Raw genomic sequence first — 22,886 nt, 5'->3', positions numbered from 1 at the left:
TAACATAAATATTTATAAATTACAATAATGTTATAAAATTAAGTATTATAATATTTTTCCGATTTTGCACAATATTTTTTAAGTACAATAATAACATAGTGTATCATATCAAATAAGAATACATTAGATCATATAGATTCCACTTTTCGTTTCTTAATTGTGTATTTAATTAGATTTAATTTTTACAACAAAAATATAATAAAGAAAATAATATTTATAATAAAACTAAAATACCAACATAATTGTTTGACATATAGAATTCATTCTAAACTTGAGTCTATATTACCATTACTATAAACCAAAGTAATAATGTTTTGATAGTATTCAAATATTTATATATTAAAGTCAACTTACAAATTATATAATGTTAGTGAGTGAGATTTAGTATGTGTTATGTTAAAAATCATATATGTAGACTTGACATCACATCTTAACTCAAACACAATGCATTAAATGTATAAATTTAGTTGTATTGAGCATAACAAATATGTTAAAAAGGTTATACATTAATATCCAATGTTATATATATATTAAATAGATTAAATAATTTTTTTTAGTATTATGCGAGTCGGCCCACCACAACCCACAACCGGCTTAGGGAGGTTTGGGCTACAATTTGATATACATAAACTGTATCTGGGCTTTTTAGTCCGGTCCAGTTTAACTCGCACCCGATGTGGGCTAGCCTGAACCCGTTCAGGTAGCCAGTTTTGGCACCTCTTGTACATACATTTTTAGATAAAGTCTTCCCAATATTACTTATTACTATGATATGTAATTTGACATATGAAAATGATATATGCATATATATTGTTAATCAAGTGTAATGGTGAAAAATTAAAGAAAAAATGTTAGTTTCGACCAAAAGATTTTATAATTGTATGCACACTTGAATAGAACATACATACAAATATGATGAGTGAGTGATCATGACAAAGGTCGAGTCAGATCATGCTTGCCCCATACACCACTCAATATTTACTTGAGTCCAATTTTAAATCTGAACCCGACTCCAGACACGATGAGACCTGACCCTATTCGGGCTCGATCATAACCGATCCAAACTAGTTGAGTGAGTAGGGTTAGGTCATACTCACCCATAATTAAAGGATGTAGGTCATTCTGACCGGCCAACCTGAACAAGCGAAAATCACATTTTCTAGGCTCATTTGGTCTATCAGGCAACAAAGATCAAATATCCTCAATGATGTCTCATTCCCTATCATGGACTAATCGCATATAAATAAAAATAAAAATTCAAAAAAACAAAAAGTAATATTTTTATATTATTTATTAAAATTTAATTGATACAAGACAGATAATAAAATATCCTTAGAAACATGTGATCTATTTATCCATCATGTCCGGTCGTGCATTTTTCAGACCTAGCCAGGAATAGAATTAAAATTTTATAATATATATATATATTTATTTATTGCAAATGAATGGGTTGGGACTCGGGTTATAATGAATGTATAAAAAATAATATCCATTTAATTATCCATCTATTATCTATTAAATCATTACTTAGATATATATCCTAACTTACATTACGTATGAGTTTATCAATTTTAATGGATTAAACCCAAACATTATTATTATAAACAATCACTTTGTTAAAAGCATTATGAGATGGCTTGTAGTTAAGTTGAGGAGCGTATAAAAATGTTTCTTCTGTAACTGAATAAAATAGATATGTTTACCCTTTAATTGTTTGTGTAGTCATCCAAGTGATGGAAAGTGCGATTTAAAAAGTTAAAAAACCAAATTGGACCTTTTAATAAAGAAAAATTCAAATTAGAATTTTAAATATAGGTAAAAGATGAAAATTGTAAGTTAGCATTTTCTATTCAGATCAAACTTTGGGTGTGGAGGCTAATAGAAGGAGTTAGCACTTGAACTGAAGTGAGAATTCTCTAAGTAATGCATATAATTTATGTTACTTTTCCTTTACTTTTTTTGTAGCACTTCCATCTACATTAATGTAGAAGAGTCTCATTCCTCACCACGAGGTGTATGACTAAATTATTAAATTCTAACTCATTCTAATTTTTTGAAACACTTATTTTGACACTCAACATTTATCCAGAAAAACTTCAAAATAATGAACTTCCATCTCTCAGACTTGACCATGAGCCATTTTATTGTCCACATTAATGATCACCAATACATGATGCATCATGTTCCCTTAACGATGCATGGGCTTTGAACTCACTACCTTGTGAGCTATGAGCAAATTTCTTGTGAACTAGACCAATCTTAGTTGACACAATGTTTGCAAATGTTGATTTAATAACTAGCGAGAATAAAAACTCGTGGCACTTGCCTCAACTCTTTATAGGTGTAGACCAACAATAGACGCTTGAGGGAAAATTACACCAACCCGATTAAGATGAAGCGACTCATTATAGGTATAGACCAATAATAGTAACATTCACAAGGACACTCGAGGGAAACAAACACTAATCCAAGATCAAGGACCGAGCAATTCCAACAAGCAATGTGATCTTACCCAACAGGATCATCATAAGACCTTTACGCTCCCACGCCATTCATGTCTAGATGTGTTGGGGATCTTCATTCATCAACTATAACATTCATCTATGAGCTAAGTGAAAAAATATCTTAACCGAAAATCTTAAAGAATTAGGTCTATGTGTTCATACATTTCCATTTTTACACAATGTAGAATTTCTTAATACCCAACAACAAGTTAATGGAACTCATGTTCTTGTATCAGGTCAAAGTTGACCCCTAAAACATGAAGGTCCAAATGCACGCACATACACCATATTTTCATATGACCGGAGCATCAGAACACCCTCATTGGACTATCCCTGATGCTAACAATAAACAGCAAGATCCAGAGAGACCTATCTTCTATAACTGATATTGTCTAGGACTTTGACAATACACGCATTAATCCTATAAAGCATTATTTTAATTTTTTTGACAGATTTTATAACTCATCATTGATGTTTGTGTTAGAATCTTTAGCTGGGACTTGGTGTGCTAAAAAACAATGACATATAAATTATAACACAAGGGACCTTTTAATTAGTTGAAGTTATTAAAGGTTTATAAGTTAAAAAGGTTTGATCACTTGGCCAAAGTCAGATTATTTAGTCGTAGATGGATCATTTCTTATTGATATAACGACTGAAGTATGCAGATTTAGGACCAAGAGACATATTCACCTTTAAACAACAACTCAACCTTTATCCCTAAATTTATTTACTTTTACAGAAATGGTGAATATATGGTTGATCCATATCAAATATCTCCCTTAAAAAAAGCATTGGAATTTGAGAGCCTAGATGTAATTTCAAGTAACCTAGAGAAAATAACCCGATTTACGTAAAAAAAAATAAACAATTAAAAAAATAACATCAATATAATACTAATGCAATGCAGAAAATTATGGTATATTTTCAAGAAGTTGGTACATTTGAAAGAAGTACAATTAGGGAGGAAAATGATGCCATCTTCACCATTTCCAGAAAACATTAGAACCGCACTTGTATTTGTCCTTTCCTTCGCATTCAAGCTCCAAATCATCAGAAATGAATGGCACTTTCTGCATAAATAAAACCCCACAATAGGAAAATAAATTATTTAAAGAATTGGGATATACGCAAACAAGTGAAAATAATATAGACCTTTTGTTTGGCAAGATCTTGGCAACCAGTGAAGTTCTCAGGGAACTTGCAAGTGCCAAATTGAACAGTGTATGCTCTAGCAAAGTTTGCTCCACTAGTAGCTAACCTCTTCTTGTCATTCAGTTCCTATATCAAATAATCAAATTAATTAAACTTACATCATAATAGCAAAAACAACAAAAGAAAATGGGGAACCATGATGTGTGACAAAGATTTTAAATTTAGTAATCTCCTCAATTGCATTGATTGCATATTGCAACACAATATCATGTTTCGTCTAAAAAACAATTAGCAAGGAATAATACAACACATATTTATTTCAACCTTCTAAATAATTCCGAGATAAACATAGACTTACTTCCGAATATCAATCACATTTTCCTACGATAATCCGTAATTACAATAAACACAATTAAAATAGAATCTGCTATACTATTTAAAAGCATGTGCGTGGCATAGACTAGGCATGTGTATATTGATTAACCTTGTTGGCCTTGCTCTTTTCAAGGTAATCTTCAATGACCCCAGCATTGGCAAAAGAAGTGTTGGAGGCTGCAGCTGCAGTGGTGAACAGGGTAGCTGCCAATAAAACAAGGGCACCTCTCCTTCCTTCACTTGCTTGAGATTCTTTGGCTTGGGGAAATCTAGCCTGCTGAGCCTTGATCATAGGCAACTTGTAACCAGGGACTGGCACGGAAGTAAGCTTTGCATTGAGGTCAGAACATCCTGCACTAGTTATGGCATAGCTACAAGCCAATACACTAGAGTTCATTGCAGACATGGATGCAAGTTTTGTGATATGGATGCAAGTTTAATGTTTAGTGGGTTATTGTTATTTTCTATTATCCTTTTGATATTCTTTGAGGCTGAAGCAATGGATGATGAAGAGTGATGTGATGATGGATGAAAATTAAAGATTGTGGTGGACGTGTGGATAAGGTTAGATTGCCTTGCTCCTATTGGCAAATCTTGCTCTCCATGTTATTTTTTGTGGCACTTCGGTTTATAGGGTGCAACTAGTTATTAGCCAATTGTCTCTACTAGTGAAAAACATCTTTTAAGTACATGATAGAGATAAACATGTCTAATTTAAATGTTTAAGAAACTCAATCAATTTATAAACCATGTAGGGGCTTTCTTAGTGAATTTTTATATTTTTTTTGTATCTATAAAATATGTAAATGTTATCTTCATTTTTTCATGAACAAAAGGGCTAAAAGGCCAGAAAAACAAAAAACTAGTAAGAAATTATGGAATATAGATCCGTTAGTATGTGTTTAATGGGCTCAACCCCAAAGGCGTCTTCAGCACCATAACTTGGTGGATTTTACTCTATGCTTAACTGGGGTGAGTGAAATAAGTTGGGATAAATTTAGTTTATTATTTCCCAATAGGCTTGGTTCATTTACTTCCACGGCCGGGCACTAATACTAGTTATTCATTACCCATTTTGTATATTTGAAACGTTATTCATGCATAAAAAAGACTATTATATTACCAACAAATACAAGTTTGAATCATATTATATGGCTGCACGAACAAGTAGGAATGACAACCGGGACGGGTTAGGTTTGTGTATACTCAACCCCGAACCTAAAATCCAAAACATGAACCCAAATTAAGCGAGGTTGAAAACAATACTATCATTCCTAAACCATTGGATTTTCGGTAAATCAAACCTGACGGGAATCTATCTGAAACATGTATTTATATATATGTTCTATATATATCTCAAAATTTTCTATATAGGTTATATATATATATATATATATATATGTATATATATATATATTTATGTCTAATTTTATAATTTTACATATATTAATCAGGTTCGGGACAAGTATCAATTGTACCAAATCCGAACGCGAAATCGAAAGTTGAACTTGGGTAAAACTCGAACCCACTCACACCGGGTTTCCCGTTCAATTCGGGTTGAGTTTGGGCAGGTACATACAAGTTCAGTTTTGATTATCATCTCTACCAACAAGTCAATGGTCTAATGATATAAAGCTCGTTAGATTTCTAGGATGACTAAAGGTTAAGGTTTCTATTCCTGTGAGCAACATTTGTTGGGATGAACAATCATACATTCCAAAAGGGATTAAATCCTTACCCATAGAATGAGAAATACACTTAATAGTACCAAAAAATGTTATATCGTTGCTACAAAATGAGAAAAGATCAGTACCAATGAAAAAACATACTAAGCATATTGTGAGTATAATTGTCCAAAACAGGATTGTGATATAGAAATTCCCTCTTCAGTTATTAAAAATCTCAACTCTTTTATTCTAAAATTATAAGATTCTCCTCATTGTATCATTTTAAAATTAAAATAACTTCACCAATGAGGATTGATTCAAGTAATACATGTTTGATTCTCAAACATGATTGCCTCCAATATAAAGATACTCGTGGGAAACCAAAAGAAATTAACATAACCTCAAAATGCAGACGAGAATAAACTTAATCTTAAAACCTCAACACACACTTGCTTCTGTTGCTTCTTTCTACTTCTCTCTTTCATTAAAAACATGAATAGAATAAGAGAAAATGAAATATACACATATACTGTAATAGTTGTTACTACAAATAAATAATATGAATGATATACTGATTATGTATAAACATTTAAACTAAAACTGCATAAATATTACACTATAAAATAATACAAATTAAATATACTACAAATTAACTATTAAAATTTAATTATTATTGATTTTTAATTAGATATAAGTTGTTACTAAAAATGAATAATATGAATGATATACTGATTATGTATAAACATTTAAACTAATACTATAAAAATGTTACACTTATAAAATAATATGTAGTGGAACATATGATAAAATATGAAAACATTAGTTCAAATTTCAAACATAACAACAAATAGTGAAACATCAACATTACAACAAAAATCTACATGCTCAATATGCAGAAAACCAGATCATATAAAATGTGCTTGTTTAGCCCTACAAAAGCATCATACTTTCAAAAGAAAGAAGGACAAGAAGCGTAGAAGAACAAATGTTATATCAGAAGATAAAAATGATGGTTCAAATGCAGAACTCAGAATTAAGGAGCAAACACATATTTCATTAATGACTTCACACAATTCAAATGACGATTATGAGGTTAGTAACTCTGAACCAAATGATACATTTTCATATAATGAGTTACATAACACTTTTTGTAAATTACATGAAGAATTTATTAGTCTCTCTAAAGTGTGCATAAATCAGAAAAACACTATAGAACTTCTTGAGAGTCAAAATAAACTTATACAAAAAGATTTGGATGCTTTAAAATCCAAATCAAATGACAAGTGCATTGATTGTCCAAAATGTGATACTCTTGAAACTAAAATTGTTTCATTAAATCAAGAAATGAATATGTTCAAGAAGGTTACTCATAAGTTGGACAATATTTTAAATACTCAAAAACATACCAATGACCGAAGAGGTCTAGGCTACACAAATAGCCGAAAAGCTAATGGTATGACAAAGAGTACTTTTGTGAAAATTAAGAATGATTGCATGCATAATATTTCTAAAGAAAATCTTGATCAACATTCTTTCTACAAGTCTAAACAAAAGATGCATCAGCATCAACCCACGTGCTTTTATTCTAAAATTGTTGCTCATACTCCTAATTCATGCCATATTAGAAAAGTTGGTATTCCAACTGGCCAATATGTTTGGGTTGAGAAAGGTGTTAACCCCGCATGACCCAAATCACATTGGGTACCTAGAAAATATTTTTAATTTGTTTTGCAGGAGTGCTTGTAAGCCATAAGCATAAATGTATTATCATGACAATGGTTGTTCAAAGCACATAGCATGAGGAGATTCAAAATTATTATTTATTTAAGCAATAAAGGTCTTGTTACCTATGCATAGAACATCAAAAGAAAAATCTTTGGTACAAGTAACATTGGTATTATATTTATCTAAGTGCATGGTATGATCGTCTAACTAAATTTCTAATTGAAAAATGTTTCAAAAAAGGAAAGGTCGACACTACACTCTTTATAAAAAAGAATAAATCATCATACTCTACTTGTTCAAATTTATGTAGATGATATTATTTTTGGTTCTACTAATGAGGTTTTGTATAGTGAATTTGGCAAAATGATGCAAGGAGAGTTTGAAATGTCCATGATGGGGAAGTTAAAAAGATTTGACATGGATGACTGCAAGCCAATAGCCACTCGTATAGGATCCGATACTTACATTGATACGGATGAAGTAGGAAAAAACATTGAAATATCAAAGTATCGAGGTATGATTGGATCTATTTTATATTTAACTGCCAGTAGACCGGATATCATGTTTAGTGTATGTCTGTATGTATGTTATCAATCTAAACTAAAGGAATCACACTTAGTTTCCATTAAGAGAATCATGAAATATCTTAAGGGTACACCTAACATTGGGATGTGGTATCCAAAAGGAAGTATATGTGATTTGTTTGGATATTCAGATTTTGCTGGGTGCAAATCTGAGAGGAAAAGTACAAGTGATACTTGCCATATTTTGGGAAATGCTTTAGTCTCTTGGTCTTGCAAGAAACAAACATGTGTTGCCCTAAGCACTGTTGAAGCTGAATATATAGCAACAGGTAGTTGTTGTGCCCAAGTGTTATGGCTCAAACAACAATTATGAGATTGTGGCTTAGACTCGGGGTGTATTCCTTTAAAATGTGACAATACAAGTTCTATAAACCTCACAAAGAATCCTGTTATGCATTCTAGAACCAAACATATTGATATAAGGCATCACTTCCTTATGAACTATGTCCAAAAGAAGGATGTGTCTGTAGAATTTGATGATACTCACAACCAACTAGCAGATATATTCACTAAACCTTTGGCTAAAGAACCTTTTTAAAAAATTAGACGAGAATTAGGCATTCTTGATGAAGTATACTTATCTTAAATGCTTATATATAATTATATGTGTGCTTCATTATATCTATTTCATGCCTATTTGAACTTAAATGTGTTTATTTATGTTTAAAATTTCAATTTTTGGGTTAAAAATCATTTTCATAGCTTAATTCTGCCTAAATATAAGTTTTTATGGGTCAGTAATCGATTACACTGGATAGTAACTGATTACAGGGTTGAACAACATGTATCAGTAACCGATTACTCAAAATGAGTAACCAATTACTCTATGTTGGTGTTCGAAAATTTTAAATTTTTTAATTTTAATAACCGATTACTCTATGCTGTTATATATGTATTTTTTCTGCATTTTTTAACCTTTTCAAATTCATCTTCCTCATCAACTTGTGTTCTCTCTTGCTCAACTCTCTCAAACCCTCAAATCTTCATTTTTGATCCGTTTTGGGTGATTTTTGTGTCTGTTCATATCATATTTTCAATTCTAAATACTTCTACACCATCATTTTTGTGTTTAGTGGCCTAAATCAAAAACCTCCAAATTCTCCAAAACCCAATTCTCCAAAACTCAAAAATCTTAAAGCTAAAAAACCTCATTTCAATGGCTTCCTCATTTAGAACCAAGAAACAACGCACCCATGCTACTCAGAGGAATCAAAGAACTCCATCTTTGGAGTCCAACCCTCTTGACTTAACAAAACTTCTTGCTAATGATGAACAACGTAAAATCTTTGAGGAGTACTTCCATGGTCGCATTATCTTCACTCCTAAATACTGTAATCTCGGGAAATTTGAGTTTGAAGATTTTCTATTTCCTTATCTCTTGGGACAACAAAAACTTTTCGATTTCTGTTGTGAATCAAATGAAATTTATCATGAACTGATTAGAGTATTTTACTGTAACATGAACTTTAGGAAAAACCGTCTAACTTCCTATGTAAAAGGAAAAGACATTACTTTGGATTTGAAAACCATGAGTTCATTGTGCTATAACATAGCCTATTAGGGGAACATTGCAGGCTTCAGCATTGTATGCGAATGGGAAAACTACGATCGAAAAGATTTTTATTATTCTATGTGTAGAATTACTAAAGAGGAAATAGAAACGCTTAAGCAACAGGGTTATGATGAAACCATTAAAAATAAAGATATCATTTCTGCTGGACATCTCAAACTAGAAGACCGTTTGCTTCACTATTTTCTGAGCTATGTCATCTTACCAAAATTTTCAAACTACTCTCAAATAAGTGACATAGAACTCCAATTGATGTATGGTATGAAATTTAATCTGAAAATCAATTGGACTCTGATGATAATTAGACAAATTTGGTATGTAAGAGGAACCCAAAGCCCGTTGCCATATGCAATCTTCATAACAAAAATCCTTGAGCATTTCGATGTTTCTACTACTGGAGAAACTAAGGTCCCGCTTAACCCTCGTGAAAGCCATATTGATGTGGATGTAATCCACAAAATGGGCTTCACATTTGATCTTCGTGACCGAACCTACAAGCATAAGAAAGATAGACATCTTCCTCCTGAACCAGAACCTACCCCTGCTAATCCTTCTGAACCTCAACCTTTTGAGTTTCATGCTCAATCTTCCTCATATGCTGTCATGCCTTCAAATCAGATGATTATGTATGAGTTGATTTCTCTTCGAGGCTACATCACTAACCGGATGGATGCCTTTGATTCACAGAATCAACAAATAAAGTTTGAACTTCATCGTCTCTCTTCTAAGCTGAGTAACATGGACGTTGATGAAGACAGTTCTGAGCCTGAGTCTTGGACCTTATCCGTTGTTAGGCTTTTCTGATTGTAATGTTAATTTCTCCTGGTTTCGGACAAATTTCTATTATGTTGTTTGTATTGTTAATGCTTGATCATCTTTTTATTTTTATGATATTTCTCAAATTTCGTTATATCTTGATATTCATATTATTATATGTTATATATATCCTATTGCATGTATGGTATATATATTGTGTTGGAAAACTCTTGGTTTTTCTACTTTTTGATGAAGTCAAAAGGGGGAGAAAAGTTGGGAGAGTGTATTTTCTGTTTAAAACATTTCAGACACATAACTCCAAATGAAAGGGGGAGCATACTCAAGACAAATCAAGAATATCACAAAGTATGCTACTATTAGTAAACTACACTCAGAAGATATTGGTTTGTCATCATAAAAAAAATGGATATTGTGAAGAAGATCTTTGCTCCTGACCTTGGCACAGTTTTGATGAAGACACCAACATCACCAAAAAGAAGAAAAGGAAGAATACTTATAAAGACAATGAGGATTCAAGCTTCAAGATATTCAAGACTTTTAGTCTAAGTCTAAAATATGTACTTCTATCTTATACTCTTGATTATACAATAGTAGAAATGCTCAAAATATTTTTAAAAGAAAATTGAAACACTTTAAAAAATAGTATGTAACAAGTTATTTCATCTAAGTAACATGTTATGAGTGTGAGAAAAAATTTATCCAACTTAAAACTGATCAGAGTAATACATTACTGTCTTTGAGTAACAAATTACTAGTGTTATTAAAGTTGAGTAACCGATTACTCGACTTGCTGTAATCGATTGCTCTAATTTGAAAATAAATGATCAGTGGACAGAACATTTGAGTAATCGATTACTCAATACTGTAATCCATTACTGAAAGTTGTTGCATCAGTTTTTTGAATTCAAATTGAATGAGTTTCAACCCAAAAGACATGTTTTCATTCCAATCATTTCCTACCCTTTCAAAGAGACATTTTGGCTTATTGGAAAGCCTATATAAAGACATTGAAACTCACAATCACTACACACAACTTTCATATAACTCTCACACAAATTCTAAAAGTTCTCTTACTATTTTTCTGCACTTTTGCATCCAGTTCTTAAACTTTCAAAAGAGAATTTTTATGAGTTACTTGAAGTAATTTTTTCAAGTTTACAAACTTATAAAGAACATTATTACTAAGTATACTAAAAAGTTATTTGGATTGCAAGTTGCATCACTTTCGTACTTGTAAAGGCAATTTTGCCATTGTTTAAAATTCTTCATTATTATTGTAGAATACTTTCTTTCATAGGGTGTGATAAGAAATGAGATTAGTATTAGGGGTGACAATGCGGGCCCGCCCGGCCCAGCCCGCCTTTGACCCGCCAAAATAAGGGCTGGCCCGACCCAAAATGCCAGCCCGACCCATATTTTACAGGGCTGACAGGCTGATGGGCTGGCCCGTTTCCCCCCTCCAAAATGTACATAATTAAAGCTTTTAGACAAAAAATAATCAACAAACTTGATAAATGTCTTTTAAAACAAAAAATCACAAACATAAGTCTACAATATTACAATAACAACATAACATTTTAGCTTAAAACTTGTAAATTCTAAAGAAGAAACCAACATAGTCTTAAACTTTTAGACTATTAGTTCACAATAAAACTTCTAACTCATAAATTTCAATTTTTAAATATTAGATTCTATATTGGAAGAAGATACCTCCACTTTTCTATTATTATCACCATCAACGTCTTTGAAATCTTCTTCTTTCATATACATTATGTATATGTTTAAATTAATATATGCTTATAAGAATAAATAAATAATTAACTAGCAAATATATGATAACTGTACTGAAAAAAATAAATTACCTTCACAAACAAAACCATTCAACCAATTCCGAGTACAATTCAAAGCTTCCACATTTTTTGATAAAAGTCGACTTCTATACTTGTTAAGAACATGTGAACCAATGCTAAATGCAGATTCAGATGTAACAGTTATAATAGGAATACAAAGCAAGTCACGAGCCATAATTGATAGCTCTGGAAATCGACTTTTATTTTCTTTCCACCACTGTAACACATCCAAATCATTGTTATCTTTAAAATTTAAAGATAAAATTGACTTTTATTTTCTTTCCACCACTGTAATACATCAAAATCATTGTTATCTTTAAAATTTAAAGATACTTCATCCAAATAAAGATCAAGTTGTGACTTTCCCGTTTTTGTGGCAAGTTGCATCTTTTGCCTATCGAGTTCCTATTAAATATTTCAGAAATAAAACATATTAATAACAAATATAATTAAACCATTAATTCATAAAAGTATAAAATACTTACATCAAACATATAGTCTAAGTCTTGAATTTTAGCCTTCTTTTGAGGAGCATTAGAAGTCAGAGTTTGCATAGAAGTAGGAGCACTTGTATTATGATATTGTTCAAATATCATGTACAAATTTCTCTTAACTACTTGCAACTTTGTTTCAAAAGTAGAATCATCAACTAGTTCAAAACAATAATTCAATGTCTCCAACTTCACTCTTGGGTCAAGAATTGCTCCCATTGCAAGTACAACACTGTAATCATCCCAATATTTCTCAAACTTCTTAACCATCCTATTAGCCATGCTCCTCAAAACTTCATCTTCATCTCTTAAAGTATCAAGGAGTACACATTGAATTTTCTAAACTTGCATAAAATNGTACACATTGAAGTTTCCAAACTTGCATAAAATACAAGTTGGAAGTAGCATAAGATGTACCAGAAATCAAGTTTGTGGTACGATAGAAAGGCAACAAAAACACATGGATTTTTTCTGCTCTTTTCCACTCTTCTACCGAAGGAGAAAATATGTAATTATCATCATACATGTGGAGTTTTTCAAATACATGCTTATATTTAATAGCAGATTCAAGCATCAAATAAGTAGAGTTCCACCTTGTAGGAACATCTAGACACAAGCCAACAGAAGCATCAACACCACCTATCTTCTCAATGCATACCTTAAATTTGAGCATTCTACCTTCTGAACCTCTCACATACTTGATGATCTCCCTGATTTTATACAAGGTATCACTAGCTACCTTCAACCCCTCTTGAACAATTAGATTCAATATGTGTGCAGAACAACGTACATGAAAGAATTGTCCATCACATAACAATGAGTTTTCCACAATAAGCTTATTTTTCAATTGCTCTTGCATGACATCATTGGAGGAAGCATTATCTAAAGTTAGAGAAAAAATATTTTTGTCTATACCCCATTTATTCAAAAATTCAAGTATCTTCTTAGACAATTCAGATCCAGTATGAGGGGGAGGCATGTGACAAAAGTTGATAATTTTACTTCTTAGCTTCCAATTTGAATCAACATAATGAGCAGTCAAACAAATATAACCCTCAGTTGTACAAGTTGTCCATAAATCAGAAGTTAGAGATATCCTAGTAGGAATGCTATACATCTCTTTTTTAAGCTTGTCTTTTTCTATCATATAGATTCTCATGACATCAGCCTTAGCCGTATTTCTCGAAACATGAATAGAATTTGGATTCAAGTAGTTAATTAAGGATCTAATCTTCTTAAACTCAACAAATTGAAAAGGTAAATCATATTCAATAATTGCAGAAGCTAACATATCACGTACCACCATTTGATCAATCTTTCGAGACATCAACTTTCCTTCCTTATCCATAACTATTTGACCAATATCATCATGTCTTATTTTGGTACATTTTCCTCTATGACGACGTAAATGTGATGTACCATAGTCTTTACCATCACTAATCCCACATCTATATATGGTTTTGCAACCATTACATTTAGCCCTCTCAATCCCATCATCTCCATCTCCTATCTTGGTGAAAGGTTTCCATACATCGGAAGTTAGAGATTTAGACTGATTGTTACTCTTACCTAATTCAACCGATTGAGATTCTTGAATATCATCTTCAACGTCTTCCATCTCATTATCAATATTAATAGGATTTGAATTATGACCTTCCATATTAATTGTTGTCCAAAATAACTACAAAACATACAAAATAAAGTTAGCATTATGTGAATATTAATAGGCTACAAAACATACAATTTAGATTCATAATTCATATATATTTTGATTCACACAATGGAGAGTGATATTAAATATAATATTATTTGTTCTTTTTTTGACACTTGACACTATGATTTTTGTGTAGTAGTAGGATGAAAGCAACATGATGGTAACTGTTGTTGAGTGAATTATGTGTTGCAGGTTGAGATTAAATTTATGGGACAAGTAGTGGTACCAACACTAAGACTATATAATTTGACAGAGTTAGAGGTTGATACAATTTCCACATCACACAGAATTCCAGCAACCATTGGGTCCTCATCAAAGGATTTTGTAATGGTCTTGGCCTATGCTAGAAAGCTCCCTCGCCCTTCAAATTCACAATTTTAATGCACCTTCAAAATCTCCATATGTCACTATATATGTTGCAAAAAATATAAACGTAAAAAAATCATCTCTCTTACATTAGTATCATTGTACTAATGGATCATTACATCCTCTTTAAAACCAAACGCATTCTCACAGATGCTCTTAGGAATTTTAACAAACAGTTAGTGTGCAAGTTTTAGTAAAACAAAAGTATATTAAATATAAAGAAGTAGATGTCAAACAAAACAACTTTAACATAGAAACATCGTGAGATAATGGAATTAGGGTGTTAATGGAATAAGAAATGGAGATCAAACAAAACAATTTTAACATAAAATTGAACATGAGCACTGAGTAGTGAGCTGAAAAATGGATGCTAAGAGAGCCTGAGATCAGTATGTTAAGAGAGCCTGAGATTAGTATGCTAAGAGAGCTCGAAAGTGGAAAATGGAAGTGTGAAGTGTGAAGTGGTTTGTGGTTTATGCTAAGAGAGAAGTAGTTTAATGGTTTGTGGTTTATGCTAAGAGAGTCTGCCAGTTGCCACGCCCCACGCACAGCACAGTGTCGCACACTTTAGTTTTTTTATTTTTTAACAATGGCCTGTCGGGCCAGCCCGACCCGACCCTCCTTGGCCCGTCTAAAAAACGGGCTACTAAAACAGGCCGAATATGGGTTTTTGGGCTAAAATCCTCAACTTGGCATGCTAAAAATAGCTATCCAAACAAGTTGGCCCGTCGGGCTAAGCCCATATTGCCACCCCTAATTAGAATCACTTGGAAATGTGCTTTCCAAATGTGAATAATGATTAAAGAGTATGTAAGGTACATAAAAATCTCGGGGTGAGATTTTATAATTGCAACTCATTATCTTTAATGGAAAAATTGCTAGTGTTGCAAGAGTACTGGATGTAGCCTTTGGTGGACAAGAATGTGAACCAGTATAAAAATCATTGTGTATTCTCTTCACCCTTATCTCTTTTATTTTACTTATTAATTTTCTGCATATATTTTCTGCTGCACTTTAACTCTTGATTTTGCAGAAAAAATGGCTATTATTTTAAGTCAACTAATTCACCATCCCCTCTTAGTTGCAATCTCATTCTTATATAAATCACTTCACTGCATATTGCATATAGAAAAAAATAGCCAAAGTCATGTACATACATATATATATATATGTTGCCACAAGCCCACAACACTGACATTTTAAAAAGAATGATGCAACTCATAAAATTAATATATATTTATATAAAACTAATATAATAATGTGGACTTCGTCAAAGTAGAAAGTAGAACAATCAACCGCTAGGTAATTCCAAAATCAACTCACAGATAATTCCAAAACCAGTGTTATACAGTCTATGATACAAATAAGTGATGGAGTGAAAATAATCACCAGAATACATAATCTATTATAATTAACGCCACATGGTTATACATTAAATATGTAAATATTGCATATTTGAATTCATGACAACATTTCATGGAATGTGAATTTCTTCTTTTGGATTTAGTGTTACCTGTTATTAGATTGATGGTGAAATTTTCCTAATTTCCTTTCCATCTTCTTTTCCTTCTCTTGTGGCTGTTAGGGTTTCCTTTTCTCCTTTTTTTGGTTTCCTCCCCTTACTCTTACATTTATAAAAATCAAATCTTTTTTTTACTATTAAATAAAAACACTATCTATTTTATTCTCTTAATTAATTATCATTATGTCATTCAAATCCTAAATATATTTTAAAATATTACACAATTTATTTAACTAACACTAGACAGATTAAAAAAATCATATAACAATCATTTCATACCAGCTCAAAATCATACACATTAATTATAATAATTCAATTTATCATTATTATCATTATGGGGTGTTACATTTCTCCCCTCCTTAAAGAAATTTTGTCCTCAAAATTCGAAGTTACCAGCTATTCATAATAATTCTGGATACTTCAGTCTCATCTCCTCCTCAAGCTCCCAAGTAACCTCTCCCGAAATCAATCCTTCCCAAAGAACTTTTACTAAAGGGAATGTCTTACTCCTAAGAGTTTTGGTACTATGGTCAATAATCCGCAATGGTTTTGAGTGATATGTCAAATCATCTTTTAATTGTATTGATTCAACCTCAATGATGTGAGAAGAGTCAGGAACTTACTTTCTAAGTTGAGAAACATGAAAGACGTTATGAAGGCTTGACAAATGTGGAGGCAATGCTATTTGATAAACAACAGTTCCGACCTTTTTCAGAATTTGGAAGGGGCCAAGAAAACGAGGATTTAACTTTTTGACATGAATTGCTCTGCCTATCCCACTGGTTGGGGTGACCCTAAGGAATACATGGTCTCCTTCCTCAAATTCTAGAGGTCTTTTTCTTTTATCATCATAATTCTTTTGTTTACTTTGAGTAGTAAGCATCCTTTCCTTAATGAACTTAATCTTTCCTGTAGTCTCCACCACTAGATCCGGTCCTAAAATGGTTTTGTCTCATACCTCAAACCAACAAAGTGGAGACCTACATTTTCTTCCATATAGGGCTTCATAGGATGCCATCCCAATACTAGAATGGTAACTATTATTGTAGGAAAACTCTATCAAAGGTAAGTATTTATCCCAATTACCTCCCTCATCTAAAACACAAGCTCTAAGCATGTCTTGTAATGTTTGGATGGTTCTCTCAGTTTGACCATCAGTTTGGGGATGATAAGCAGTGCTAAGGTTTAACTTAGTTCCAAAAGCCTCCTAAAAGGCCTTCCAAAATCTAGAGGTAAATCTAGGATCTCTATTAGAAACAATGCTAAGAGGTACATCGTGGAGTCTGTCTATCTCCTAGATATAGAGTTTTGCTAATTTTTCAAGTGAGAAAGTCGCTCTGATGGATAGGAAGTGTGATGTTTTGGTTAATCTATCAACTATCACCCAAATAGCACCATGCTTTGTTTGGGTTCGAGGCAAACCCATGACAAAGTCCATAGAAATATTGTCCCACTTCCATTCAGGTATTGCTAAAGGTTGAATTAGACCTGTAGGCTTTTGATGTTCTATCTTAACTTTTTGGCAAACTAGATACTTTGCTACAAACTTAGCAACATCCTTTTTTATACCAGGCCACTAATATCTATCTCTCAAGTCTTGGTACATCTTAGTGGCACCAGGATGCACAGTCAACATACCCTTATGAGCTTCCCCTAATATTTCCTCCCTTAGGCTCCCCTCCTTAGGAACACACAATCTGCCATAGAACAGGATACAACATTCTTGACTCTTACAAAATCCTGATTCATGTAGTTTATCCTAAAGTCCAAGATCTAACTCTTGTGCCAAATTTATCTTAGTCAAAAAATCATTATATATTTTCAATGTAGTTAGTCTCAAACTAAGAGCACCTAAAGTCACATCAAGGTTCATATCTCTAAATTCTTCTACCAATGACAACTCGCGAACCATCATATGTAAGGTCTTTCTACTCAAGGCATCTGCCACAATATTCGCCTTCCCTGAGTGATAATTCAAGTCAAAGTCATAATCTTTAAGAAATTCCATCCATCTCCTTCGTCTCATGTTTAATTCATTTTGGTCAAATAAGTATTCAAGACTCTTATGATCACTAAACACCTCAAATTTCACACCATACAAATAATGTCTCCAAATCTTTAAGGCAAAAACTAGAGCCGCAACCTCCAAATCATGAGTAGGATAATTTCTCTCGTGAGGTCTAAGTTGCTTAGAAGCATAAGCTATAACCTTTTTATTTTGAATAAGTACACACCCTGACCCATTTTTAGACGCGTCACTATAAACCTCAAAATCACCTAATGGGTCTGGAATCTCTAATATTGGAGTGTTGGTTAATCTTTTCTTAAGCTCAAAGAAACTTTCTTCATACTTTTGGGTCCATAAAAAAGGTACTCCCTTACAAGTTAAACTAGTCAAAGGCAAAGCCAAAAGAGAGAATTTAGGAATGAATTTTTTGTAGTAACCAGCTAAACCCAGGAAGCTCTTAATCTTACTAACACTTTTGGGTTGCTCCCACTGTAACACTGCACCAACCTTATTTGGGTCTACTAAAACACCCTCATGAGAAATCAAATGTCCCAAAAATTTCACCACACTTAACCAAAATTCACACTTTTCAGGCTTGGCATATAAATGTTTCTCTCTCAAAATCTGCAAGACTATCCTCAAGTGCTCCTCATGTTCCTGATAGGTCCTAGAGTATATCAATATATCATCTATGAATACCACAACATACTTAACTAAGAAAGGCCTAAAGATTCTATTCATGTAGTCCATGAACACAACTGGTACGTTGGTCAACCCAAAAGACATCACACGGTACTCATAGTGTCCATACCTAGTCCTAAAGTCAGTCTTAGGTATATCCTCAGGTTTAATCTTAATTTGATGATACCTTGACCTCAAATCAATTTTTTAGAATTCTAAAGTTCCCCTTAATTGATCTAGCAAATCATCTATCCTAGGAAGATGAAACCTATTTTTAATAGTTATCTTATTCAATTGTCTATAATCTATACACAACCTCATACTTCCATCCTTTTTCTTAACTAAGAGAACATGTGCTCCCCAAGGTGAAACACTAGGTCTAATGAATTTCTGAGCTAATAATTCCTCGATTTGTCTCTTAAGTTCACTTAGCTCTAATGGGGCCATCCTATATGGTGATATGGATATGAGACCAAATCATGGAATTAAGTCTATTGAGAACTCTACTTCCCTATCAGGTGGTAAGGTAGTAATTTCCTTAGGAAAGACATCTGGAAACTCACTTACTACTTTAGTAGACATTATATCAATAGGCACCTCAAACTCTAAGGAAGCTAAGAGAATGTATCCTTGGGCTCCTTCAAGCAAACAATTCGCTACTTGAGTGGCATTTAAAAATGTGTGAGAGTTTGGAAGCAGTTGGGAACACAAAGAAGGAAACTCAACTGTCCTAGTGGAACAATTCAGTACCACTTGGTTGGCAGACAACTAGTCCATACCAAGAATAACATCAAGACCCTTTAAAGGCAAATATATTAAGTCAATAAAAAACATCCTATCAAAAATAAAGATTGGGCATTTCAAAGAAACATAAGAAGTAACAATGTTCCCTTTTGTAAGGGTCGAGACACTTAAATCATAAGACAACTGAGTTACATGGATATCTAGCTCTTCCACACAACTTTGAGAAATGAAGGAGTGTGAAGCTCCAGAATCGAATAATACAATTTAAAAGTTTTTCCTTAATTAAGCATGTACCTTGGATCAAATTATTTGACTCATTAGCCTTCTCCCTACTAAGAGTGTAGACTCTCCCTATGGCTTAGGGTCTTTGGTTGGATTGGTCCTTTGTCTTTAATTATGGGCAGTCTCTTGCAATGTGTCCACTCTGAGTGAAACGGTAGCATTTTTCCTGTCCAAAAATGCAAGGTCTTCCACCATTAATCTTTCCACATTTCGCCATATATGATTATAAGGTTAGACTTTCCATTTAGGTTGTTTTCCTTTCCTAATATCTGGTTTAGGCTTGAAGTTCTTATTTGTTAGGTCCAACAAGGCTCTACCACTCACCTAGAGGAGGGGTGAATAGGTGATACGTTACACAATTACCGTCGCTCGATAAACATAGAAATTATATAAATTAACACACTACCTAATTGATTAACAACAAACTTCATTGATTAAATTATCCGCAGTTAATCGATTATGTAAACCACTTAATAGATTAACTGTTCAATTACAATATAAACAGAATTCTTTCGGTCATCCAAGATTACTAAGATTCAACCAAACTTACATGCAATTATACAGATAATTAAGTACATTAAATGCACTATACAAAATATGCAAGTATGAGAGATTTATATGCATGCCAAGTTAAGTAAATCATGTAATGCGGAAATGTAAAAAGATAAGGGAAAAAATAAGAAGACTCGACTTTTTATCCTAGTTCGTTTGCTGCCCACTACAAACTACATTCAGGTCTCCCATTCTGATCTTGGGAGATTTTATCTTCACTATGGAATCTTCAATGTTTTATACAAACATACTTCCAATACAAGAATGCAAGACGCTCCTTTCTTGGATCTTAAACCATACTTTCTTGTTTTGATTATTCTCATTGCCTAAGAAAACCTTTCTTACGATCTATCCTCAGCCAAGAAAAATGCTTACAACCAAGACCTCTTGCTTCTCGCAAAGACACATATCTAACTACAGCTAGGGTTTTCTCAAAACCTATTCTCTTTCTTTGGTGATACAACACACCAAGATAATGTGTTATTGCCTAAGTCTAACAATAATTCTTTAAGTTACATATGCACCTCAATGTGCAGATTATACAATCTTCTACGAATCTAAGAACCCCTAAAAGATCTCACTAATACAGAAAATACAATGCGTGAGATGCAGGTTTCTTTTTCACAGGTTTGACAATAAAAGCTCGATGGGTATCTTGTAAAGATTCACCCTTTTCTTTTATTGAAATAACACTTGAAAATATTTCCTAAAGATATGAAAGTTTGAGCTCTAGATTTTCTCAATAACTTGTAAACTCTCTATTTTCGAAAAGTGTGTTCTAACCCTTTGATTTTTTCTTAAAGTTAAGATATGAACCGATATGAAAAACTTGGGTTAATATACTATTATGTTTTTAACTGTAGTTAATCGATTATGTTGAGCCTTAATCGATTAACGAGTTTCTTCAAAATAAAAGAAAACAGAAATAGTTATCAGCTTAACTACCTTAATCGATTAAGTCATCATTTAATCGATTAATGTGTTCAGCCCAAGGGTTAATTGATTAACGCAACTATTAATTGATTAACGGTATTCTAAAACACATTTTAAATGATTAATGAACCTCCTACATGATTTATAACCTAATGATGATGCAACATGATTTAAAAATATTTTTTAAATGCATTCAAAACATATGATCATGTATGTATGTATGTATGTGCATGTAAATCATGTATGTATGCATGTGCATGTAAATCCTGTATGTATGCATGTGCATGTAAATCATGTATGCATGTGAGTCTCATTTTAAATATGATTGATTTTAGCTTGTGAGACATTCATTAGTTGTTAAACCTAGCCTAGACTCTTACTAAGCAAGCAACTTAGGATCTAATACATATATAAACAATACTTAACCCCTAGATCTTCTTTTGCATGCTTTACGTTGTATACTCTTGAGTCATGACTTTAGTTGATACTTTGTTGTTTGTTGATTTGTTCATTCTCTCAAGCTTGTCCTTCAATATTTATGCATGTTGTCAATCCTTTGCCTTCTACACTCTTTTGTCTTCATCAACCTTTGTGTGTCTTTTGTCTTCATCAAAACATTATGTGATGCATGCTTGCCTCTTCAATCTTGCATTCATGCATGCTTACATCTTCATTATTAAACCTTCCTCCATCATTTTTATTATTTTGTACTTACCAATTGTCTTGTCTTTCTGTCTCCACTGCTTTTTGTGTTTGTTCTGCAATCAAGAATTTGTTCACCAATGTAGAGTAGTCTCTGATTTCGAAAGCTACCACTATGTTTCTGATGTTTGATTTCAATCCTTGTTCGAACTTCATCGCCTTCCATTCCCCGTCAGGATAGTTCACCAGGTACCGAGAGAACTTTGAGAGTTCCTCAAACTTTGCTATATATTGACCCACACTTAAGTCTACTTGCTTTAACTACAAGAACTCGGTTTTCTTCTCATTCCTTACATTCTAGGGAAAATACTTTCCCAAGAATGTTGACTGAAATACCTCCCACGTGATAGTAGTCTCGAGTGCATCAAGTCTCCCTCGAGCACTTCTCCACAAATGTTCTGCCTCCCCCTTAAGCATAAACACTACAAAGTCAACCTTTTGTACCTCATTGCATCCCATCACCTGGTAGATCTTCTCTACATCTTGAATCCATCCCTCAGCAGCCATCAAATCATACTCCCCTTTGAAAGATGGTGGAGCATGCTTCCTGAATTCAGCCAAACTCGCATATCCTTGATGGTTAACTCCTCCATTCACATTATTCTAGAGTTGTGTGAGGATTTGATTAGTAGCAGCGGTAGCAGCTGCCTTCTCTGCTAATGGGTTGGCTATTTGCTGGAAGGT

At 32.9% G+C, this 22,886-nt stretch overlaps 1 protein-coding gene across 1 annotated transcript; it reads right to left on the bottom strand.

The window, feature by feature from the left end:
* Nucleotides 3,381-4,594, bottom strand: LOC109328296 (photosystem I reaction center subunit N, chloroplastic-like). Its single transcript, XM_019561700.1, has 3 exons — nt 4,144-4,594; nt 3,660-3,785; nt 3,381-3,577 (listed from the first exon to the last, which is right to left on the bottom strand). The coding sequence occupies exons 1-3, from the start codon at nt 4,438-4,440 to the stop codon at nt 3,488-3,490; spliced, it is 513 nt and encodes a 170-aa protein (XP_019417245.1). The 5' UTR covers nt 4,441-4,594; the 3' UTR covers nt 3,381-3,487.

The sequence above is a fragment of the Lupinus angustifolius genome, chromosome LG15, assembly GCF_001865875.1.
Source record: "Lupinus angustifolius cultivar Tanjil chromosome LG15, LupAngTanjil_v1.0, whole genome shotgun sequence".
Taxonomy (NCBI): domain Eukaryota; kingdom Viridiplantae; phylum Streptophyta; class Magnoliopsida; order Fabales; family Fabaceae; genus Lupinus; species Lupinus angustifolius.
The sequence above is the reverse complement of the archived record's forward strand: the minus strand, read 5'-3'. Positions and strand labels throughout refer to the sequence as shown.

Coding starts and splice junctions, on each gene's coding strand:
- LOC109328296 (XM_019561700.1), bottom strand. CDS start 4,440: ATGTCTGCAATGAACTCTAGTGTATTGGCTTGTAGCTATGCCATAACT. Junction 3,786..4,143: donor AAAAGAGCAAGGCCAACAAG/GTTAATCAATAT, acceptor TATTTGATATAG/GAACTGAATGACAAGAAGAG. Junction 3,578..3,659: donor AAGATCTTGCCAAACAAAAG/GTCTATATTATT, acceptor TTATTTATGCAG/AAAGTGCCATTCATTTCTGA.